The following is a 19,391-nucleotide window of genomic DNA, read 5'->3' on the forward strand; positions in this document are numbered from 1 at the left end:
AAAAAAAAAAAAAAAAAAAACCCAAACCAAAACCCAAAAAAACCAAACCAACAAAAAACCCCCCACAGAAACCAAACCACCCCCCCAAAAAATACCCCTAAACAAAAAAAACCCTTCAAAACCACACACCTAGTTAACCTCACAAGTCTTGGAACATTAGAATTGAAAGTACATGATTGAATTTCTTCTTTCAAGCTTTAATGTGACTAGATTGAGCAGCTGATGCCTGAATTCATTTGACACCTTATTCTTTGTCTAATTATTGCATGTTGTGTGTTTCAGCACATGTAGACGAAGCTTACCGGAAACTCATCCTTCTTGTCTTAATACTGGAATTAAACCATTGAAGGAAGATCTGACGGCCTTTCCTAAAGTGGGGTTTATATCTAAGGAACAAACGCAAAATCTTAATGATCAAAATGGTAAATATACCTCTTTGACAACCTCAAGATCTTCATCTTTGACTGAGTCAGCTAATGAAAAAGGAACCAACCTGAAAAATACAAATGAACCTCTTGTGAAGCCCACAACAAACTTTGCAAAAGAGTGTGTTTCTGTAAAACAGTTGCAACATTTTAACTCTTCCATAGCAATACCCAGAGTCAGCAGCACTGTTGAACTGCAGCGGACTTTAGATTGCAGACCCTCAACTTCAGATGCTCATCTTCACTCTTTTGCGGAGTCTGGAGTTAAATCACAAAGCAATTGCAGTAGCCACAACAGCCACAAAGGAAACAAGATTGATGAACTTGTAGACATGGAGTGTTTTATTAGAAGAAATTCAAATGAGATTCTTTATGACAGAAATGAAAACGAAAGCTTTTGGACTGGAAGTGCCAAGGTCCAGGATAATAGTAAGTATTTTTAAAACTTCCTGTCATTTGAAAGTCCTTGTAGTTTCTGTGTAACTGCATACAAGTAGGTCCTTTGTAACGTATGCAAAATTAGTAATTTAAATCGTGTGAGTGAATCTGGAATGTGAGTCATTTGTGGGTTCTTTTACAAGGGGAATGCAATAAACTTGAGAGAAATGTCTTTTCCTGATAAAGGAAAAAGACCAATTAATTTCTAGAATAAGTTGTTACAAAATGTATGCAAGAACAGAATGGCAAAATGGGTTACAAAAACAAGGTTCTGTTTGGAATGCAAATGCTGATGGCATAATGAGACTGCTTTTTTTTTTAGCAATGGTCCTAAATTTTGTAAGCATGGGTGGGAGATGGAAGTTGTTCTCAACAAAGCTTTGTTCAAGAGGGGCTTTCATTTAATAACTGTTCTGAAAATGAAACAAAAAAACCCCTAACCAAGTGGGGAAAAAAAAATCAAAACCACCCAACCTCAAAACAACCCACCTTGTTTCTGTTTTCTATGGCCCAGTTCCACTTGGTGAGCCCTTCAAGCTTTCCACATGGGACAGAATGGGAAAGGCTGTCGTTGTTTAAGGAGCTGGACTCCTGATGTTATGTGTTGTGCTGCGCATCAGGCGGTATAGCTGATCATTCAGGGTTGTGGGAATCTCCCTACACACCCACCTCTTCTTTCTTTCCAATCTCATGTTGCTTGGTCTTGGATTACCATGTGCTATTCCATAATTAACACGGGTACAGAGCCAGCCAAGCAGTCACTGTTGTGCCCTGCTAGGTCTCACCCGCAATGTGGGAGGAAGAGAAATGTTTGGCATCTGTTATAGTAAGATGCTGAAGGCCGTCATTGCATTGTGAAGGGTGAAAATGGGACTGAGAAATGGCCAGGTTGCACTTCTGTCTTCATTACTTGTGGAATGGGGTCGCTTCATGCCCTGGTCTACTCAGTGCTCAGGTACACCAGCCCTGATGGCTGAAGGGCTTTCATTAAAAGCAGACGTTCTTTCAAAATATTCTTCTGTGGAGGAGCAAAAGGAGCTGTTCAGCTTGGGTCCACAGACTGACTCCAGTGGAACTATAGCTTGAGAAAGTTTCCACTGACCTAAGAGGTTTCTGCCAACTGCAAATATTTTAGCATAACTTTGTTTCGGTGTAATGTGAAACTTGTAGGAATAGTTGACATGGATCTTTCACTGAAATACATTTGCTTGCACCTTTATATGAGAAACTGAAGCTTGTCTAATCTACACTACTCTTCCCTGCAGTAATTGTTCGCAAGTCAATTTTAGCAGATGCTTCTAAAGTGAAGAAGCTGCAGCAAAGTGGAGAAGCATTTGTACAGGATGGTTCCTGCAATAATATCGCACCTCACCTGCATAAATGCAGGGAATGCCGTTTGGACAGTTATCGGAAGAACAAAGAGCAAAGAGACTCCACTGTCTTTTGTCGATTCTTTCACTTTAGAAGGTAAGAACAATTTTGACTCTATATAGACCTTGATATTCTTTAAATGCGAATAACATGCCTCACATCCGAGTTGCCCATACAACCTTTTTTCCTTTCTGAAAGGGGAGCTGTTGAGTGTTCACTGTTAGCTATAGCATGGATCTTCGTCTTCCAGGACAGATGAAAAAACAGTTATTTGGTTGAAGTGGTCTCATTCAGGTCTCTGGTTCAAAATTGCTAGATGTCAGTGTGTAGCTGTTAAGCTATAAGTCTAATATACCTAACTAATGAGAGGTTGCCTGTGGTTTTTTAGCCCTTAGGAATTTTTTAACTGCTTCATTTGAGTAAAAAAATATTTTGGCAGACTTTGAGCTCTTTATTTTGCTATTCTGGGCTGAGTGCCAGTGGGATAACATGAGTTCAGTTTGAGTGCTACAGCTTAGTAGTATTGGAGATAGCAGTGAGAGGGTAGATTCTGTGCATGTCTCCCAAAGTTTAGCAGTTGGACACATGAAATGTTAGACATATATCCACAGCTGTGGAAGAGTTGCAGTAAGTGGCCAGGGGCTTTCAGCTGGAGTCATGGAATAGTGACGGGCAAAATAATAATTTACATCGTGTTGCTCCATTCGTTGTTCCTCTTTACACTTGCGAGTTTGTGTCACTTCTTTAAGCTTGCCATAGAAATGTTTAATCAGTATGCTCACTGAGTTTTGGGAGGGTAGATGGGGAGGGTCAGCAAGGCAACTTTAAGGAAAACCTGGTGACTGTGGAGTGGTGGTTGCTTTTCCAAACCGGATCTGGAGCTTCAGATCTATTATACTCCCAGAGCCTGATTCTTGAGTTGAATAGTCAAGGTCTTTTGATGGCTTTTTTCCTCTCTAGGTCTTAAGACACTATAAGGAACCCTTTCAAAAAGTGTTAAACTGTTCCTTGAAGCCTATCTGTAAGCACAGGGTAGATGTTGTCAAACTGCAGTGTCTGGCTGGTTTTCTAACATGTCCTTTCCTTTGTTTTCAAGTTGTGTAAGTTTTTTCCATGAACTATTTGATCTCGTGTCCAGATGTTGTTGCATGCCTCCTTTTATTTCCCCCCACACCCATTTAAGCTTTGAGGCATGGACTGTGTTTTATGGGAAGAAGGTACAAGCAGAAATGTTACAAAGATCATGGCGGGGGGAAATACTTTTTCACTCTTTCATTTGTTTCTTGAGGTTTAGTCTTCTTCCACTGTAACACTGCCTGCCCTTGCATGTTTTGTAGCTAAAGGTTTAAAAAAAAAATGAAGATGTACTACTAATCTGTTATTTAATCTCAGATTAGAGATTTTACTATAGTAAATCTTGGGATAATCTGACATTAATTGAAATGCTCAAAAACGTGTGAGACCAGAGTAACAACAGACTATGCTAATTCATCTTCTCAGGGTAAAAATCCAGACTTGCAGTACAGTTCAAAGCAGTTGAATTCTTCAGTTTAGAACTTGAAGCTGATGGAGCTGTCTCTTTTTATTGAATGTGAAATCTGCAAAGTCTGAAGATGGTGTTTTTCTGGTGATATCAGTTGCCAGCACGTGTTGTCTTGCCACACTTAACACTATAGTGAGCACATGTTGTCATCAGAAGTCAACTTCCCTCTACAGCATTTAGTAAAAAGGTTTCTGAAAACATGAGCAGAAGTCTTGATGTTTTTTATTTAATAACTACTAACAATACAGATCTCATTCTTTCCACCTACTCAGAGCCACTCAAGAATATCTTAATCAAATTCTGATGGATTTTTTTTGGCAGCGACTTCCAAATTAATTGTTACTGAAATCTATTGTATTTTTAAGGTGTTCTAACGTCTCTTGTGAGTTGTACATAGTTCTAGATTAAATTCTTACTGTTACCTCCTCTAGATGTGATCCTTAATGCCAATGCATTTTAAAAATCGGGAACCTGATTTGGTTTTGTGCAAATGAAAAAATCTTTAGTTGGGAAATTTGCCTTACTATAAAACATGATGTTTTGAGGGTTTTTTCTTTTTTAAACAAGCAGCACATTAAGCATGCTTAATGTTAATGACAAGTATGTTTACCCATGTCTGTTGCAACCATTAAGTGTTAAACTCATTGGTGTGCAGTATATGTGTTTACAGTTCAGGCACTGATTCATCAGAATGAATGAAAAGTAATAAAACATTTGAGATGATGGGTTTTTCCTCCTTTTCCCCCTTCTTCTACAGGTTGCAGTTTAATAAGCATGGAATACTGCGTGAGGAAGGCTTCTTAACTCCGAATAAATATGACCCCGAGGCTATTAGCTTATGGCTACCTTTATCAAAAAATGTTGTGGGTCTAGATCTTGACACAGCGAAGTATATTCTAGCCAACATTGGAGATCACTTTTGTCAGCTAGTGATATCTGAAAAGGAAGTTATGTCTACAATTGAACCACACAGTAAGATCAATTTGTATTAAAATAATCTGTATTTTATAGCTTTATGTGAAACTTTTAAGCTTCTGATCTGTGTGAAAATACATTGCATGCATTTGGAAATGTCATATAATACTTCAGTGTTTCCCCTCTCTTCTCAGAGAGAGGTAATGGTTAAGATCCAGTGTCAACAACTCTTTGCTCACAGGCAGGGGAAAGGGAAAAGTAATTCTACCCTTCTTTGTCATAAGACTTTTCTCAATTTATCAAATTACTTTTCCTGTTGCAGAGTGTAATTCTGTTATGAAACAAAGTGAAAAAAAAAAAGCAGGCAGCTGACAACAAGCTATTCTTAGCATGTAAATGAAATAAAGCTTTCAATTTGACTGCACAGATTCTGTTAGATCACTTTGGTTCTATTTTGTTGTTCTTGCATAATGGACCTAATGCTGCTTGTCAAGTCAGCAAAGAAACCTTTTTTTTTTTCTTGCACCTGAAATTTTCTGGTAGGACTGTTTCAAGTGATTATATGTAAAGCCCTGCCGGGAATAGACCAGAGAGGTGCTATTGATGGGGTAACTGACTGTAGAGCTTCATCGCTGCAGACAGGGCAAAGTTTGCATCCTCGAACACAGGTTTTTGGCCATGTCGGAACCTTTTTGTAGCAAACGTGAGCAGGCAGATGGGGAAGGTTGTGATCTTGCATAACCACTACTTGGAGTAGAATGACTCTTAAAGCTGTGTTGGTTTTTTTTTTTTTTGATTATAACTACATGACTGAGATGCAGTACACTTTAGAAGACTGTCTACCCAATGTCTTCTGCATTTGGGTAGTATTGACATTATATAAAGAATATATCAGTTTACCAGTCACTCCAAAGTTTTGAATAGAACTAAAAAAAAACCTGAACAGGCTTGAATGCCCTTTAAAAGGGGAGGGAAGACTTGAGATACTTGAGAAATGCTTGCTGTGAGGTCTTTACCCTGGACTACTTGGAACGTGCAAGCTCTGCTCTTGCTTGAACTGCCACAATTTCAGGCCTATGGAGCCAAAGTATCAGTAGCCAGAGTGAGGTACAGACTGGAATACCAAAACACTTTCAGAAGGATGAAATTTGTGGTGAAATTCATGAAACAAAGGGGAGGTGTGGTGTTTCTTAATAGCAGAGGATGCATCTGTTAGCACACCTACCAGAAACATCCTCTGCTTAAAAAAAACAAAGACACATGTGAGTTCTGGAGCTGGTTTGAAAGGAGAAAAGTGTCATTAATTCCTCTTTGATTGTTTATTGCCCTGGCTAGTGGGAGTAAGGGAACTCAGTTTCATTAAAATGAAGGATATTTTTCATGCCTTGGGTAGGAAAGAAGTAATTTACAGTCCAGATACGCATTCTTCTTTGAACAGTTCAGTGAAAGTGCTCACTGAGTTGGCACAAGAAAAAGGTAGATTCTTCTGCCACAACTTGAAGTTATAGTAAACTTTTTCTTCTTGGCAGAGTTCGGTTGAAATGATACCTTTTCATAAAATTTCTGTCTCTGACAAACTGACCTTTTCCAAAATGTCAAAATATTTTGTTCAGATACTACTTTTTAGGGGATCATTTATGTTTTAATAGTTTTACACTGCACAGTATGTCTCAGGGTCAGCCCTTCTCCCTTTTATCAGACTGGTAGGTAGAGCTGCAAGACAAAGAAGTGCAAGGGACAAAATTATTTGGGAGAGCTTCCTTAAAGAGAGTTCCTTAAAGGACTGATAGAAAAGCACAAGTGAAATTACCCATGTGTAGTAAAAGATTGACCAGTGTAGAAAGAACAGCTTGTTAGGTCACATTGCTCCTTAGCTGCCAAGTGTCAAGAGGAGATGGGATCAAACTACAAAGAGGAAACAAAAGAATAGGAGGAGTGGAAAAAGACAAAATTCAGAAAACCGAAATATGAAATGACATGCAAAACATAACAAAAAAAATCCCTTTATCCTGTTTTGGGGAAATTGGAGGATTGGCCTAGAAAAAGGGAAATATGTTGCATGTTTTTAAAAGGCAGAGAAGAATAGAACTGGTGATATTTAGACCTGTCTCCTGGAAGAATTTTGAAGCAAGTAGTCAAACAATTTTTACCTCCTACTTAAGCACAAATTGTGCCAAGTTATTCTAGTTGTTGTTCCATACATAGTTAATGGGCATTATACAGAAGGAAAGCAACAGATGTCTTGGATCCTGGTGTGGTTTTTTTAGCATACGTTAGGACATGGTCTCTCATAACTTGCTTTTAAAATTAAGAAGTGCTGTGGGCAGAAAAGTTTCAGAGAAGTTACAAGTGTGGAAGGAGGTGGGAGGAGGCAGATGTGTGCTTTTTGTCTAGTCTAGTTTTCTAGCTGATGACATAATGAAATGAAGATCAGTCTAAAATAATCTGTACGTAATGCAGCCCTGGAAGAGCTTGCAATTTTTGGAAGATACTGTCAATGTTTTGGATGGTTTTCAGTAAAAGAAAGTGACTTGGGGTGAGGAAAGGTGGAATATAATGGGTACCTAAGAAACCTGAACAGTAGTGGTCAGTTCTTCAGAGAAGAACAACTGGGCAGTGATCGTTCTGAGAAGGTCTGATACACTCCTGTAAACATATAGAACCACCTACTAAAAGGAAGAGAACCCCTTGCCCACTATGCTGTTGAATAGAGGACAAGGACAAGCTGGTAGTGGCAAGCTAGATATTAAGCTTAGCTTGCCAGTAGTAACTTAATTTTTTTTTTAGGGTGGCTGTGGAATTTCCATGTAGGAGAACGTCAGCAGCGTGCATGTTAACTTGGGCAAATATGCATCAGGAGTAAGAGATGTAGTTGGTGCTGCACAGGAGAAAGCACAATGGTCTTGACTGCTTAGACTCTGTTCTGGATCTGCTTTTCTGAATCTGTAACAGCAAAGGCTTTGTTTTGGAGTTCCAATACAAAACCAAGTCTGAGTCTTACATCACTAAAGGATTTTAATGTAGCTATATTTAACATGCAAATATTTTGTTTTGTTTAGACTAACACTTTGACTGATCTGTCAATTATCACAGGACAGGTAGCCTGGAAGCGTGCAGTTCGTGGAGTTCGAGAAATGTGTGATGTCTGTGACACCACAATCTTCAACCTTCACTGGGTCTGCTCTAAGTGCGGCTTTGGCGTGTGTGTGGATTGTTACAGGATGAAAAAGAAAAGCTTACATGAAGGTGAGAATGCATATTGCTACTTTAAACAAAGTGGGGAGAGGGGAAAGAATCTGTATTTTGAACTTGGAAGTCAATAACAACCTTAAACAACAAGATAATAAGCCTTCCCCATATGTAGCTTTCCAGAGGAGGATGAAAGATGCACTAATAAAACAATTCAATGGTTTTGTTTTACAGATGATGACTCAGATACTTTCTCCTGGTTTAAATGTGTGAAGGGACAGGTGCATGAACCAGAGAATCTAATGCCTACACAAATAATTCCTGGAAAAGGTATTTTAAATGTTTGGGATGAAAAAATGCTGTAGGCTTTTGTCTTTTGTACGTTGTTGATAATTGTACTGAGTGAGGGGTTTTTTTTAGTAATGAAGTTAGTAAAATCTTAGTATTTATTGTCTAAAGACTGGAACAGCCTGTGTAGTTAGTACTATTTTATTATCTTTGACCTTTACGAAGGAGTAGCAAAACTTGTTTAATGATGAACTGTGTTCATGTACTGTTGTTTACCAGCATAGCATACACAATTTCTTAAAAAGTCCTATTGAATGCTGGATGTTCTCATTACATGTGAGCTCACTAATGACTCTCTTCCTTCAGCTCTCTATGATGTTGGTGATATTGTTCACTCCGTAAGAACAAAATGGGGAATAAAGGCAAACTGTCCTTGTGCAAATAAGCAGTTCAAGGCACTGTCAAAGCCAACTCTAAAGGAGGATTCAAAACAGGTATTGCTACTGTCTCACACTATGTCTGTGTAGTATAGGTTTGCCTCGCTTTACCACCCATATTAGAAGCCAGTGGTAAGTGACTTTGTAGGTATGTCATCCTGACCACTACTGATAACCCCACCATGTAGGTTTTTGTTCAAAATTTGTATTCAGTATTTATCTTTCTGATTCAGTTCTTTTTTAAGTTTTGGGGAAAATCTCATTGTGTCCTGTTGACATGCTAGCACCTCAGTAAGTGACCTATCCTTGAAAAGTGCTCGGTGAGGATTTTTTAGTGTAAAAATAGGACTCGATTGAGAGAATCCTTGCGAGAAGAGTCTTAAGAACAGACTAGTGAGAATGGTTCCAAAGTGTAGGCTATCCCTTGGGTCCTGGAGATCTATTACATGCAGCATCTAAAAGAATAAGTAGGGTGGAAGAGCACTGGAATTCATGAAAGAACTAAACATGAATACAATTGCGAGGGCTACAGCAGTATGGAGAAGCACTGATTTCTCTGAGAATCCTGGTAGAAAGGAAGTTTGCTGCTCATTATATTTAAAAAAAAAAAACAAAACAAACCAACCCCCAAAAAACAAAACAACCCCCAAACAAACAAAAACCAAAAAACCCCAACCCCAAAAACCTACAATATGTTTATTTATAAATGGATGTAGTGGTTTTTTTGCTTCTGAAAATAGAGCACAAATTAATGGCTTAGTTTTGCAGCATCTTGCAAGAAACCAGCTGAATTAAGTAATTTTAATTTTGTTGGATGCTTATTCGTAAACTTATTTTGAGAATAAATGTGTTATCTTAAGCATAAGAAGCAGGCTGAACTTGATTTTGGTGTTGGTAATCAACAGAAGAGACAAAAAATATTGTGAAGCGTTAAAAGCGAGGATGGTGGTTATGTGATTCAAAAGTTAGCCTGTGACAGACCCAGCTTCAGTCTTCTGTTTCTCAAGATTTCCTCTGTGACCCTGGACAAACAGCTGAATTGAAATTTATACCTCTCTTCCTGTAAAATTAGGTACTGCACTGGTTGTGTGAGGATAAGCTTATTAAAGTTAGAAGCATTTTGTATTATGCCATGTTTAGAATCCTTACCAAGCATCAGCAGTCATTAAGAGATGAAATAAGAATGTAGCAATAGACAGATAGAGGTGCAGAATAATTTCTTGACTGGAAAATATTTGAGCAGAGAAGAAATTTAGCCAGTCATGCAGGAACTCCAGGCCAAAGCAGTAGTTCTGGTTAGTCTGTTACCTAGAATCTCCAAACGAGTAGATAAGTCGGCTGCATAGGAGATGTACAGTAGTCCTGTGCTTGGATTGTGCTGGCCAGGCCGGTGCTGCATGCATATGCAGGTGTATTTTAGACCTGGCAGGTGAGTGGACTTTTGCTGCTGCCTTAAGATAAAAATTTAGGAATTCTAAGTATTTGTTTTAGTCTACTGAACTAGACCTCCAGCTTAGCCCTGGTCTGAACATCAGCTATCACTGGAATTGTGAGAGCACTGCTACTAAAACTGCAGCTGGTTCCCAAAGCAGTCCCAGAAAATGCATCCAGGAAACTCAGCTTTCTGTGCTTGTCTTGAGGGGTGATGGACTCTGTTGCCTGCTCTTAAAGTCGGGAGATCCCAAATCCTGCTGGATCATCATCTCTGGCTGATACTGAGATGCAATGCTGACCTCTTGTGGAGATCAGATATTTTTTGAAGGGCCAAACCATTTTTTTGGTAAAAGAATTAATTTGGACATGTTACAGAATCATAGAAACGTTTAGGTTGGAAAAGACCTTTAAGATCATCCAGTCCAACCATTAACCTACACTACCAAGTCCACACTAAACCAATCAAGGGTAGACTAGACTAAACCATGTCCTAGAGTGCCACGTTATTTATTACTTGCTTCCCCTTTCTCAGCAGAGTGTGTTTGTGTCTAATCAAGTTCTCACTTTGTTTTTTCAGAACTTGGTACCTGGAGAGAGGACCAGCCTTCAACATAACAGTTTTGTCCTGAGCCCGCAAGTCACTACACACGATCCTCCTCTAAAGTCAGCAATCGGAAGTAAACAAACTGCTTCAGTAATTACTTCTCCTTCATTAAGTTGGCTGTCAAATCTAACAAGTGGAAACGTGAATAAAGAAAACAAAGGTATGTGCAGAACCAGTGAAGAGTAAACCCTTAGTGGCTGTTTGTCAGAAGAATGCAGATCAGACCCAGCAATACCTTGCATTGAGAAAGATATAATCTGCCTGCTGGGATGGGCGTTCAGTGACTGTACTGCAGAACTGGTCCATGGCAGGAACTTGCAGTAAAACCTGGCAGGGTTAGCGTATTCTTTTTTGAAAACCAGATTAACATCCCGTTGGTGCAAGTATTCTTAAATTCAGTTTGAGAATGTTTGTATTTTAGAATATGTGCTTTCAAAAACTTTGGAGTATTGAAGGAAGTTAACTGAAAGGAGTAGTTCGTCTGCATGTATTGAGAGATGAGATACGTACATACCTGCATGTACACATATAGGAGTATCTTCTTGTCTTAAAAAAAATCCAAAGCGCATACTTCTCATGGTTCAGAGGATTAATCCTTGCTTCATTCTCAGACATGTTCTTTTCTTCATTTCAGAGAAACTCCTCATACCTATTTCAAAGAATGAAAATAAACCTCTTCAGACACTCCCTAGTTTAGCTAAGCCTGCTGCAGCCCTGCAGACATTCAACAGTGCAATATTAACACCTGTGAGCAACAATAACACAGGCTTCTTGCGGAATCTGTTGAACTCTTCTGGAGGAAAGGTATATGAAAAACTTTGTTTCACAGGTTTGAGTTTGATACCAGGGTTAGACTACTGTTCTAAACCTGTGAACAGCTACCACAGATGTTTGTCACAGTAGGTAGAATTCTGTTTTCATTGGGGGAAAAAGGACTTAATTTGGTGCCTGTGTTGCAGTGCTCCAGTTGGTGCTTTCTAGAGTGGTAGCTTAGTGGTACTATCAGCAAGTCTTGCTTGGTGAGGGATTGGGAACCAAGCGATAAAGCAGATGAAGCTACTTAGGCTAGTGTCTGGCAGGTGCATTAATTGGCATGTCTGTTAGACTCCAAAAAGAAGCATCAAGGAACTTACAGATGGAGGGGAAAACATTCTGTGGTGGGTGACTATGTTTCTCATACCTCCTTTGCAGACTGGTTCACTTCAGATGTTCCTGGGCTTTGTTTGCTCTTACAGATATGACTTCAAAATGGTGGGGTAAAATATTGGCCTTGAGAATTCCTTGCTGAAACTGCATTTCTGTTCTTTATATCAAAGAAAGTCCTGTTCCATGCTGCATTTCATGGTTTTCTGCAGCATTGCTGAAATGCAAATCAGAGCAGAACTTCTTATGCCAGAATGCTGTAGACAAAGTGTCAGAAATGGCATTGGCATTTAGTGATGGTGAGTTTCTAGAGAGCAAAGCTCAGCAGGTTTTTGTTTCTCTACATGATTGTGAGCTCAAGTGAAAAAATTTTGAAAGTGGCAAATGTCATCTTCAAAGTCTGCAGGACAAAGCAACAGAGAAGTGCACCAACTTCTTTTTTTGTTGTTCTTTCTCTCTGCTTTTTTAAAACCAGACAGACAATGGACTCAAGAGTACACCCAAAATCCTTGATGACATTTTTGCTTCCCTGGTGCAAAATAGAACCATTACAGACTTGCCTAAGAAACCTCAAGGACTGACTATAAAGCCTACGATAATGGGCTTTGATACACCTCACTACTGGTTATGTGATAACCGCTTGCTCTGTCTTCAAGATCCCAATAATGAAAGTAATTGGAATGTCTTCAGGGAGTGCTGGAAGCAGGGACAGGTATTTAAGTTTTTCTGCTTTTTCCATTTTCAGTTCATGTGCTTTGCCCTTTAACTGAAGTGCAGGTACAAACTTACTGTAATGTTAAACAACGCTAAACCTTCATGAAATGTACTACCCAAATGCTGTTAGACCCTTGGATAAAAAGATGTATATTTTACTATTTGAAATGAGTTTCAAAACATGCTGCTGGACTTACGGCTCTGTATAAAAAGCTGCCTTATAGCTTGAAATACAGAATGATCAAATACACAGTGTAATTGTGGTAAGGCAGGCTCAGCACTTATTTTGCAAAATACAGTGTTCACAAAGTGCCTGTGTTCAGTGTGTTTTATGCATTACCCTATTCTGTTTGGAATTAGAATTTTTGGTGTTTAATAATTCTTCAGAATATATTCTTCTTCTTCATAGCCTGTAATGGTGTCAGGAGTGCATCACAAATTAAACGCAGACCTCTGGAGACCGGAGTCCTTTAGGAAGGAATTTGGCCAACAGGAAGTAGATCTGGTTAACTGCAGGACCAATGAAATCATTACTGGAGCTACTGTAGGGGACTTCTGGGATGGATTTGAAGATATATCAAGTAAGTAGTGTGAATTTTTGTTGCAATAGGTAAAATATTCAGCAGCAGTAATCTTGCCCTAGCACAAATTTGTCATCCTTAAGCAGCGTAAAAGATGTTCCAGGCTTTTTCATCATCCTGGGCAGCGTGTCTGCAATGTATTCTCACCATGTCTGCTTGCGGGATGGTGGACTGGATAGAAACTGTCAGCCTCATGGAGGACTCTCCTTCAGGAGTATGTTTGGCTGCCTTCTAGTCTTTTGGGAAGTGTTCTGAGAAAGTTTGGGATCTTCCTAGCGAGTAGGTTCACTTGTCAGCTTTTTTCCCAGTTGAGTGAAACATAAAAGAGCATGTGTAGTGTTGGTGCTCACAAGGTAGTTGGGTTCTGCTGTTTTAACTTGCAGGTGCCTTTTGTTCCTAAGGAACTGAAGTTATTTTGTATAAAAACAGGTTTAGGGGAGGCAAGCATGAGGTGTGGCATTGTTTTCACTTCTAGGTGAAAACAAACTTTTTGCAGGAGAATTAATACCTGCCATGGCATCTGGAGTTCTGCTTCAGCTGTTTGCATGATGTAAACTTATGGAGTTTGGTACTTGGGGCAAGAAGAGTGGGAGCTGGAAGGCTCCCTTAAACCTTTCTTTTCTGTTACTTGATCTTCGTAAAAGATTTGGCTTTATCATCAGCTACTCTAGCCTCAAACACAGAACAGTTGCCTGAGCTAAATTGTAGGAAGTGCTTGAGGAGGGGAGCTGGTAAAGGCTACTTGTCTAGTCTGAAATCTCCTGCTGTGACGTGTTTGTCACAGCAGTAATGCCCAGCTAGTGTCAGATGAACTCATATGTCTTTGGTTCTACATAAATAGTTGTGGAATGAACGTGATTTTAAACTAAGATAAGGATTTCTTTGTCTTGATTCTTTGGATTTTGAGTTGTACAACTATTAAAAACTAAGACTTGTTAATATTTGACAATAGGTCGCCTGAGAACAGAAGAAGGAGAGCCAATGGTGTTGAAGCTTAAAGACTGGCCTCCAGGAGAAGACTTCAGAGACATGATGCCTTCTCGGTATGAATTTACGAAGAAGCTGTTCATCGTTTGTGTAGTACATCCCAAAATAATGGAACGTGGGAATACTGTTACGTTTTGATACCTGCTTCAGCTTTGAGAAGCAGTTGGTCACATGTGAACCATTTTGTTTCTCAGAGAAGCCTGACATAACTGGAAATGCTGAACAAGTTTTATGATAAATTTTTGTGTAGTTCATTGTATTTATTGCCATGTAAAGCGAGTACCTAAAATTGCTAATGATTGGTTGAACTTTGGAAACTTCCTAAAAGCCTGAGTAATTTTGAAATTTGAAGTTCAGCTGAAGCTTATTTTTTGCAGAACGTTTTTAAGTATTCTGACTTGCTCTATTTGATATTAGTTGAGATGATTACACAAGGAAATAGCATTACTCCACAGCAGTTAGATTTGTTTATCTGCTGTATTCCTGTGTCTTGCTTGTTATGTTCCTTTTTGTGGTGTCTAGTAAACCCCCTGGGTGAAGGAGCACAGTTTCTCGACTGAAGAAAGCTTTTGTTGCAGTCTGGTTTATTCTGCACTTTCAATCAGTTTCTAACATGAATTTGCGCTGTATTTCTTCAGGTTTGATGATTTGATGAAAAATATCCCATTGCCAGAATACACTAGGAGAGGCGGCAAGCTCAACCTTGCCTCTCGACTTCCCAACTATTTCGTGCGGCCGGATTTGGGCCCCAAGATGTACAATGCATATGGTAAGGAATTGTTCAGTCTAAAGGTCATGTTGACCACACATTCAAACTAAAATGTACTGTAAATTAAATGAATCCTTGCTGTTGTAGACAATTTGATTAATCCCATTGATCTGAAAATGTAATTTTCCAGAGCATTATATAATTTTATTAAATGTTTTTTGTCCAGGTGATTTCAAGCCAATAATACTTATTCCCAGTCTTCCAATCAACTTGGTCTACATGTGTAGACACACCCTCTCTTTCCTATAGCTGGCCACATATATTTGTTTTGCTACTTCTGGCTGTATCACTCTTACTGCTTCTCCTTTCTGGGCTGTATCATTTAGTTTTGAATCTCTTGAGCAGTTCTTTCCGTGGCTAGTTCATCTGCTGTCACTCAAAAGGCATTTAAAACTAACTGTGATCATGGCCAGTAAAGAGATCATGGCTAGTAAATGCTGTAGCAGCTGCCTTTTAGAGTGAAAAATAGACTGTTTCTGAGAATGCTTTATTCTAAACTGCTATAGAAACCCTCTTCTGGCAGGACTTAAAGGTGACTTCTGTATATCAAACAGGCTAGGCATGGGTACAGATCAATGTGTCAGCCTGTAAACTGATCACTTGGGAAGACACAAACAAGATGGGGCAAGGTCCTGGCTATAAAGTATATTGCTGTACTGGAATCATTTGCTGATAAAAGTAAAAGCTCTCTAGTCTTCTCAGTGCTGCTGAGAGTGGCACAAGGGTTTTTCTTGTCATACTAATGTACCTGCTACTCTTTGTTTGTTTGTTTTGTTCCCCCCCCCCAGGCTTAATAACACCAGAGGACAGAAAGTACGGCACAACAAACCTCCATTTAGATGTGTCTGATGCAGCTAATGTTATGGTTTATGTGGGTATCCCCAAAGGCCAGGCTGATCAAGAAGAAGGTAAAGTCTGCCTTGTGTTCTGGGGGGTTGTTGCTCTGGCTGGAGGGAAGGTCCTTTAGTGTAACAGCTTGTGTTTGCTCTCAACAGAAGTGCTTAAAACTATACAAGATGGTGATTCTGATGAATTGACAATTAAGCGTTTTACTGAAAGTCGAGAAAAACCTGGAGCTCTGTGGCACATTTATGCTGCTAAAGATACAGAGAAGATCCGGGAATTCCTTAAAAAGGTAAGCTGTTATGTCTTAAAAACTGATCTTCTGTCTGTGTAGGCTTGCAAATATGTATCCTTGGACTCTTCTCCTCATTTCTATCCCAGTTGTTCTGGAAACAAATGTACTTGAGTTGTATCCAAGACAAAACTTGTCCTGTGCTATGAATCTTGTAGGATCTGAGGAGGGTAGCGAGCGGAAGCTTGAAGTTATCCTGTATGTAGATCTGCTGCTTTTGCCCACGCTTCTTATAGCACAAGTAATGATGTTGCTATGTAATGAACAAAAAAGTAGCTGGTTTAGATTTAAGCAAAACCACAGCTTAATCTTAAATTAGATCCTTCCTAAAAGCATGCACATGAGACGCTCTTGGGAAATGTCAGAGCAGTGTGTGGTCCATAAAGTTCTTCCTTGTTCTCTCCCTTTTTCTACCTTTTTCCATACCTTTATGAGGTTTGAATTATGGAAGAAGCATGAGGTATGTTGGGTGGTGATGTCATGGGAGTTAAAGGTTTAGCAGAGGTGTGATACTACATCCAAAAGGGCTTGTTTTCAGTATTTAAATTCACCACAAATGGTCCTGAGTTCTTGGTGGTCTTAATTCTGGAACTTCTTTGGTGCTCTAAAAGTGGGAAGAGCTAATATGTTGGATGTTTAAAAGGATAAATGGGATGATCTGAACAGCTGTTGGCCTTGTCAGCCTGACTACTGTCTTGGGTGGAAGCCTAGAGAGGCTCCAGCAGATTTGTTTAGTATTAACAAAGAACAAACCTTATACTTAGTAAACATGATACTGAATTTGATAAGCGTTGGCATTTTGAGTTTTGACATGTGTCTCACACCTCTTCTCCCTTGTAGCATACTTGCCTGCAGGTGTGAGGCTTTCAGCAGCTTGTCTTGGGGGAGAACCAAGCTGTTGAGCTCCTGTCGGATGAGTTTTTGGGCTACAGTCCTGGGTGTAAACGATTGCCACAGCTAATTGGATTTATACTGGAATGTTGTGCAGAAATTGTCTCTCCACAGCCCTCAAATTTCTCTTCTAAAGTGCTTGTTGTGACTTCCAGCCTCACTCCTCCTGAACATCTAGCACGCTTCCTCTGTTTTGGTCAGTGAGCACACTGACTCATGCTGGCCCCAGGGCAGACACCCACTGAATTCCACACTCAGTGGTTTCTTCCATTTACAGGCTATAGTAGTGTAAGCGTACCGGTCCCATATGGGACGGTGGTTCCCACTGTGAACACAGGCGAGTCACTTAACCCGTCTGTTTCCTCTTACTGTAACTTGGGTTTACTTGCATTTCCTATATCCACATTTGCAATGCGTCCGTGAAGCAAGAGGGACTGAGAAATGATGAAGCCTTGACAAACTAAGGACTGAATAAGAATCCAAACTTTTCATTGTGTAACTCTTACATCTGAACACGTGGTGCAAGCTGCTCGATCTGGTGTGCGTGTGTTTGGAATACCACAGATACTCTTCGATTGTCCAGTGAGACCGGTGTAATACCTGTCGTCTTGTGACTTTCCAGGTTGCGGAAGAACAAGGTCAAGAAAACCCCGTGGATCACGATCCCATTCATGATCAGAGTTGGTATTTGGACCGATCGCTAAGGAAACGCCTTCATCAAGAGTATGGAGTCCAAGGCTGGGCTATTGTACAGTTTCTAGGAGATGTAGTTTTCATCCCAGCAGGAGCTCCACACCAGGCAAGGACCGGGGCCACTGTTGCAGCCTGAGTGCTTGGGCAGACTTCTGAGCACATGGCTAACGCTTGTTTGTTCTCTCTAGGTTCATAATTTGTACAGTTGTATTAAAGTTGCAGAAGACTTTGTATCCCCAGAGCATGTCAAACATTGCTTCTGGCTCACTCAGGAATTTAGATATCTGTCGCATACGCATACGAACCATGAAGATAAATTGCAGGTAACTTACTGATACTCAAGATGAATCCTGCCCGTCTTAACCCTTTCAAAAAAACAAAAGAAACCCCAAAACCCACCAAACCACCCTTGCCAAACCTGTAAGGGATGAGTCCACACAACTTTTGTGTTCAGATCAGCTTTAATGCATTGGGTCTTGAAGAGGAATTTCCACAGGTTTTTTGAATAGTTACAGTTTTTTAGTAGTTTTGAGGAAGCCTTCTGAGGTTTCTCTTGAGGTTTTTTTGAAATGTTTCTTTCTTCCATTTCTTTTGTTTTCCCTCTAGCTGAGCTTGCAAAATACCCTCCTCAAGCTCCAGGGTTTCAGTTTATACCCTGTTACAATTTGAACCTTATTTTCAGAAGTTGTGGTTTAAGCGGTGCTCGTGCAGATGAGCGCGTTTAAACCGAAAGCAGAGCTGCGTGACGGGGTGCGGGGAAGTGGGAGAGTTGTGCAGGTGTCTTCCGTGTGTTGGGGGCTTCCAACCTGACCCGAACTGTGCTGTTTACTTGTAAAACTGAACGCCTTTTCTCTTCCTCCTAGGTGAAGAATGTCATATACCACGCTGTTAAAGATGCAGTTGGGATACTGAGAGCGAACGAATCCAGCCTTAGCAGACCGTGAAGTAGAAAGCCTTAACCACACACTATGAAACAGAAGCGTTGGCAGCTGTTTTAACTACTCAGTCAGGACCTCTGTGGACTTGAGATTATATGAATGTTACCTCATCTTCCTTTCAGCAGTACCAGAGGATCGTGGTACTATGTTCTGTGTATTCTTCCAATGTTTACAAACCTGATATGTATATGTAGTAATATGTATGGACTGGGGCATACTGTGAATGCTCAGTTACAACAGAACTTTATATGGAGTTGCTCTCCAAACTGTACAAAATACCTCCTATAGAACTGTCGGAAACTATTCCAAATTACTCATTTGAACAATATTATTCAAGACGGTGTAAAGCTCCAATTTTTAAAATGTATTTTGGGATGGGAGGAAGTACGGAGTCACCCAATTTAATAACCAATTTACATAAAAATAAGAATGCAGTTCTGGAATTTCACATTAACATAGAACTAGCATTTAAAAGTAGCTTTAAGCTATTGTATAGTAACATAGAGATGGGGGTTAACCATCTTTAGGTAAATGTATTTAAATTTCTAAATGTTAAAAGAAACTTTTAATCAAATGTCTTCTGTTTGAAACTGCTCTTTAATTTCAACTGATGTTTGATTCTCCAGTTTTTAACACTGAATGGTCTACATAAAATTCTTCTATTTCAGATATTGTTCCTTGCCTGGCTTCTTCAATTGACTCTTTAAAATGTAATTAATTTGATGCAGTGCTTTGAAATGCAAAAGAAAATTGTGTATCGCATACTGTTCGTACTGTTTTTTAAAGTATCTGAAGGCTTAGGGTATTGAGTTTGGTGATGGATCTGCTTATGGCTTTTTTTGTTTTGGTTATACGGCTTTTTTTTTTTGGTTCACCAAAACGTGGCTTAGCTTGAC

The 19,391-nt window shown here is 39.6% G+C and overlaps 1 protein-coding gene across 1 annotated transcript in view; it reads left to right on the forward strand.

The window, feature by feature from the left end:
- KDM3A (lysine demethylase 3A) overlaps positions 1 to 19,257 on the forward strand; it is a 32,308-nt gene extending 13,051 nt beyond the window's left edge. Inside the window, exons 9-25 of the mRNA XM_009479743.2 lie at positions 283 to 854; positions 2,129 to 2,330; positions 4,535 to 4,749; positions 7,786 to 7,938; positions 8,116 to 8,211; positions 8,536 to 8,663; positions 10,618 to 10,804; positions 11,279 to 11,448; positions 12,263 to 12,499; positions 12,911 to 13,082; positions 14,035 to 14,125; positions 14,708 to 14,838; positions 15,627 to 15,746; positions 15,834 to 15,973; positions 17,487 to 17,663; positions 17,746 to 17,880; positions 18,421 to 19,257. Of these exons, the coding sequence (XP_009478018.1) occupies positions 283 to 854; positions 2,129 to 2,330; positions 4,535 to 4,749; positions 7,786 to 7,938; positions 8,116 to 8,211; positions 8,536 to 8,663; positions 10,618 to 10,804; positions 11,279 to 11,448; positions 12,263 to 12,499; positions 12,911 to 13,082; positions 14,035 to 14,125; positions 14,708 to 14,838; positions 15,627 to 15,746; positions 15,834 to 15,973; positions 17,487 to 17,663; positions 17,746 to 17,880; positions 18,421 to 18,501 (3,007 nt within the window). The 3' untranslated portion in view covers positions 18,502 to 19,257. The remainder of the gene's footprint in view (positions 1 to 282; positions 855 to 2,128; positions 2,331 to 4,534; positions 4,750 to 7,785; positions 7,939 to 8,115; positions 8,212 to 8,535; positions 8,664 to 10,617; positions 10,805 to 11,278; positions 11,449 to 12,262; positions 12,500 to 12,910; positions 13,083 to 14,034; positions 14,126 to 14,707; positions 14,839 to 15,626; positions 15,747 to 15,833; positions 15,974 to 17,486; positions 17,664 to 17,745; positions 17,881 to 18,420) is intronic.
- The last annotated feature ends 134 nt before the right edge of the window (positions 19,258 to 19,391 follow it).

Source organism: Pelecanus crispus, chromosome 4, assembly GCF_030463565.1.
Source record: "Pelecanus crispus isolate bPelCri1 chromosome 4, bPelCri1.pri, whole genome shotgun sequence".
Classification (NCBI taxonomy): Eukaryota; Metazoa; Chordata; class Aves; order Pelecaniformes; family Pelecanidae; genus Pelecanus; species Pelecanus crispus.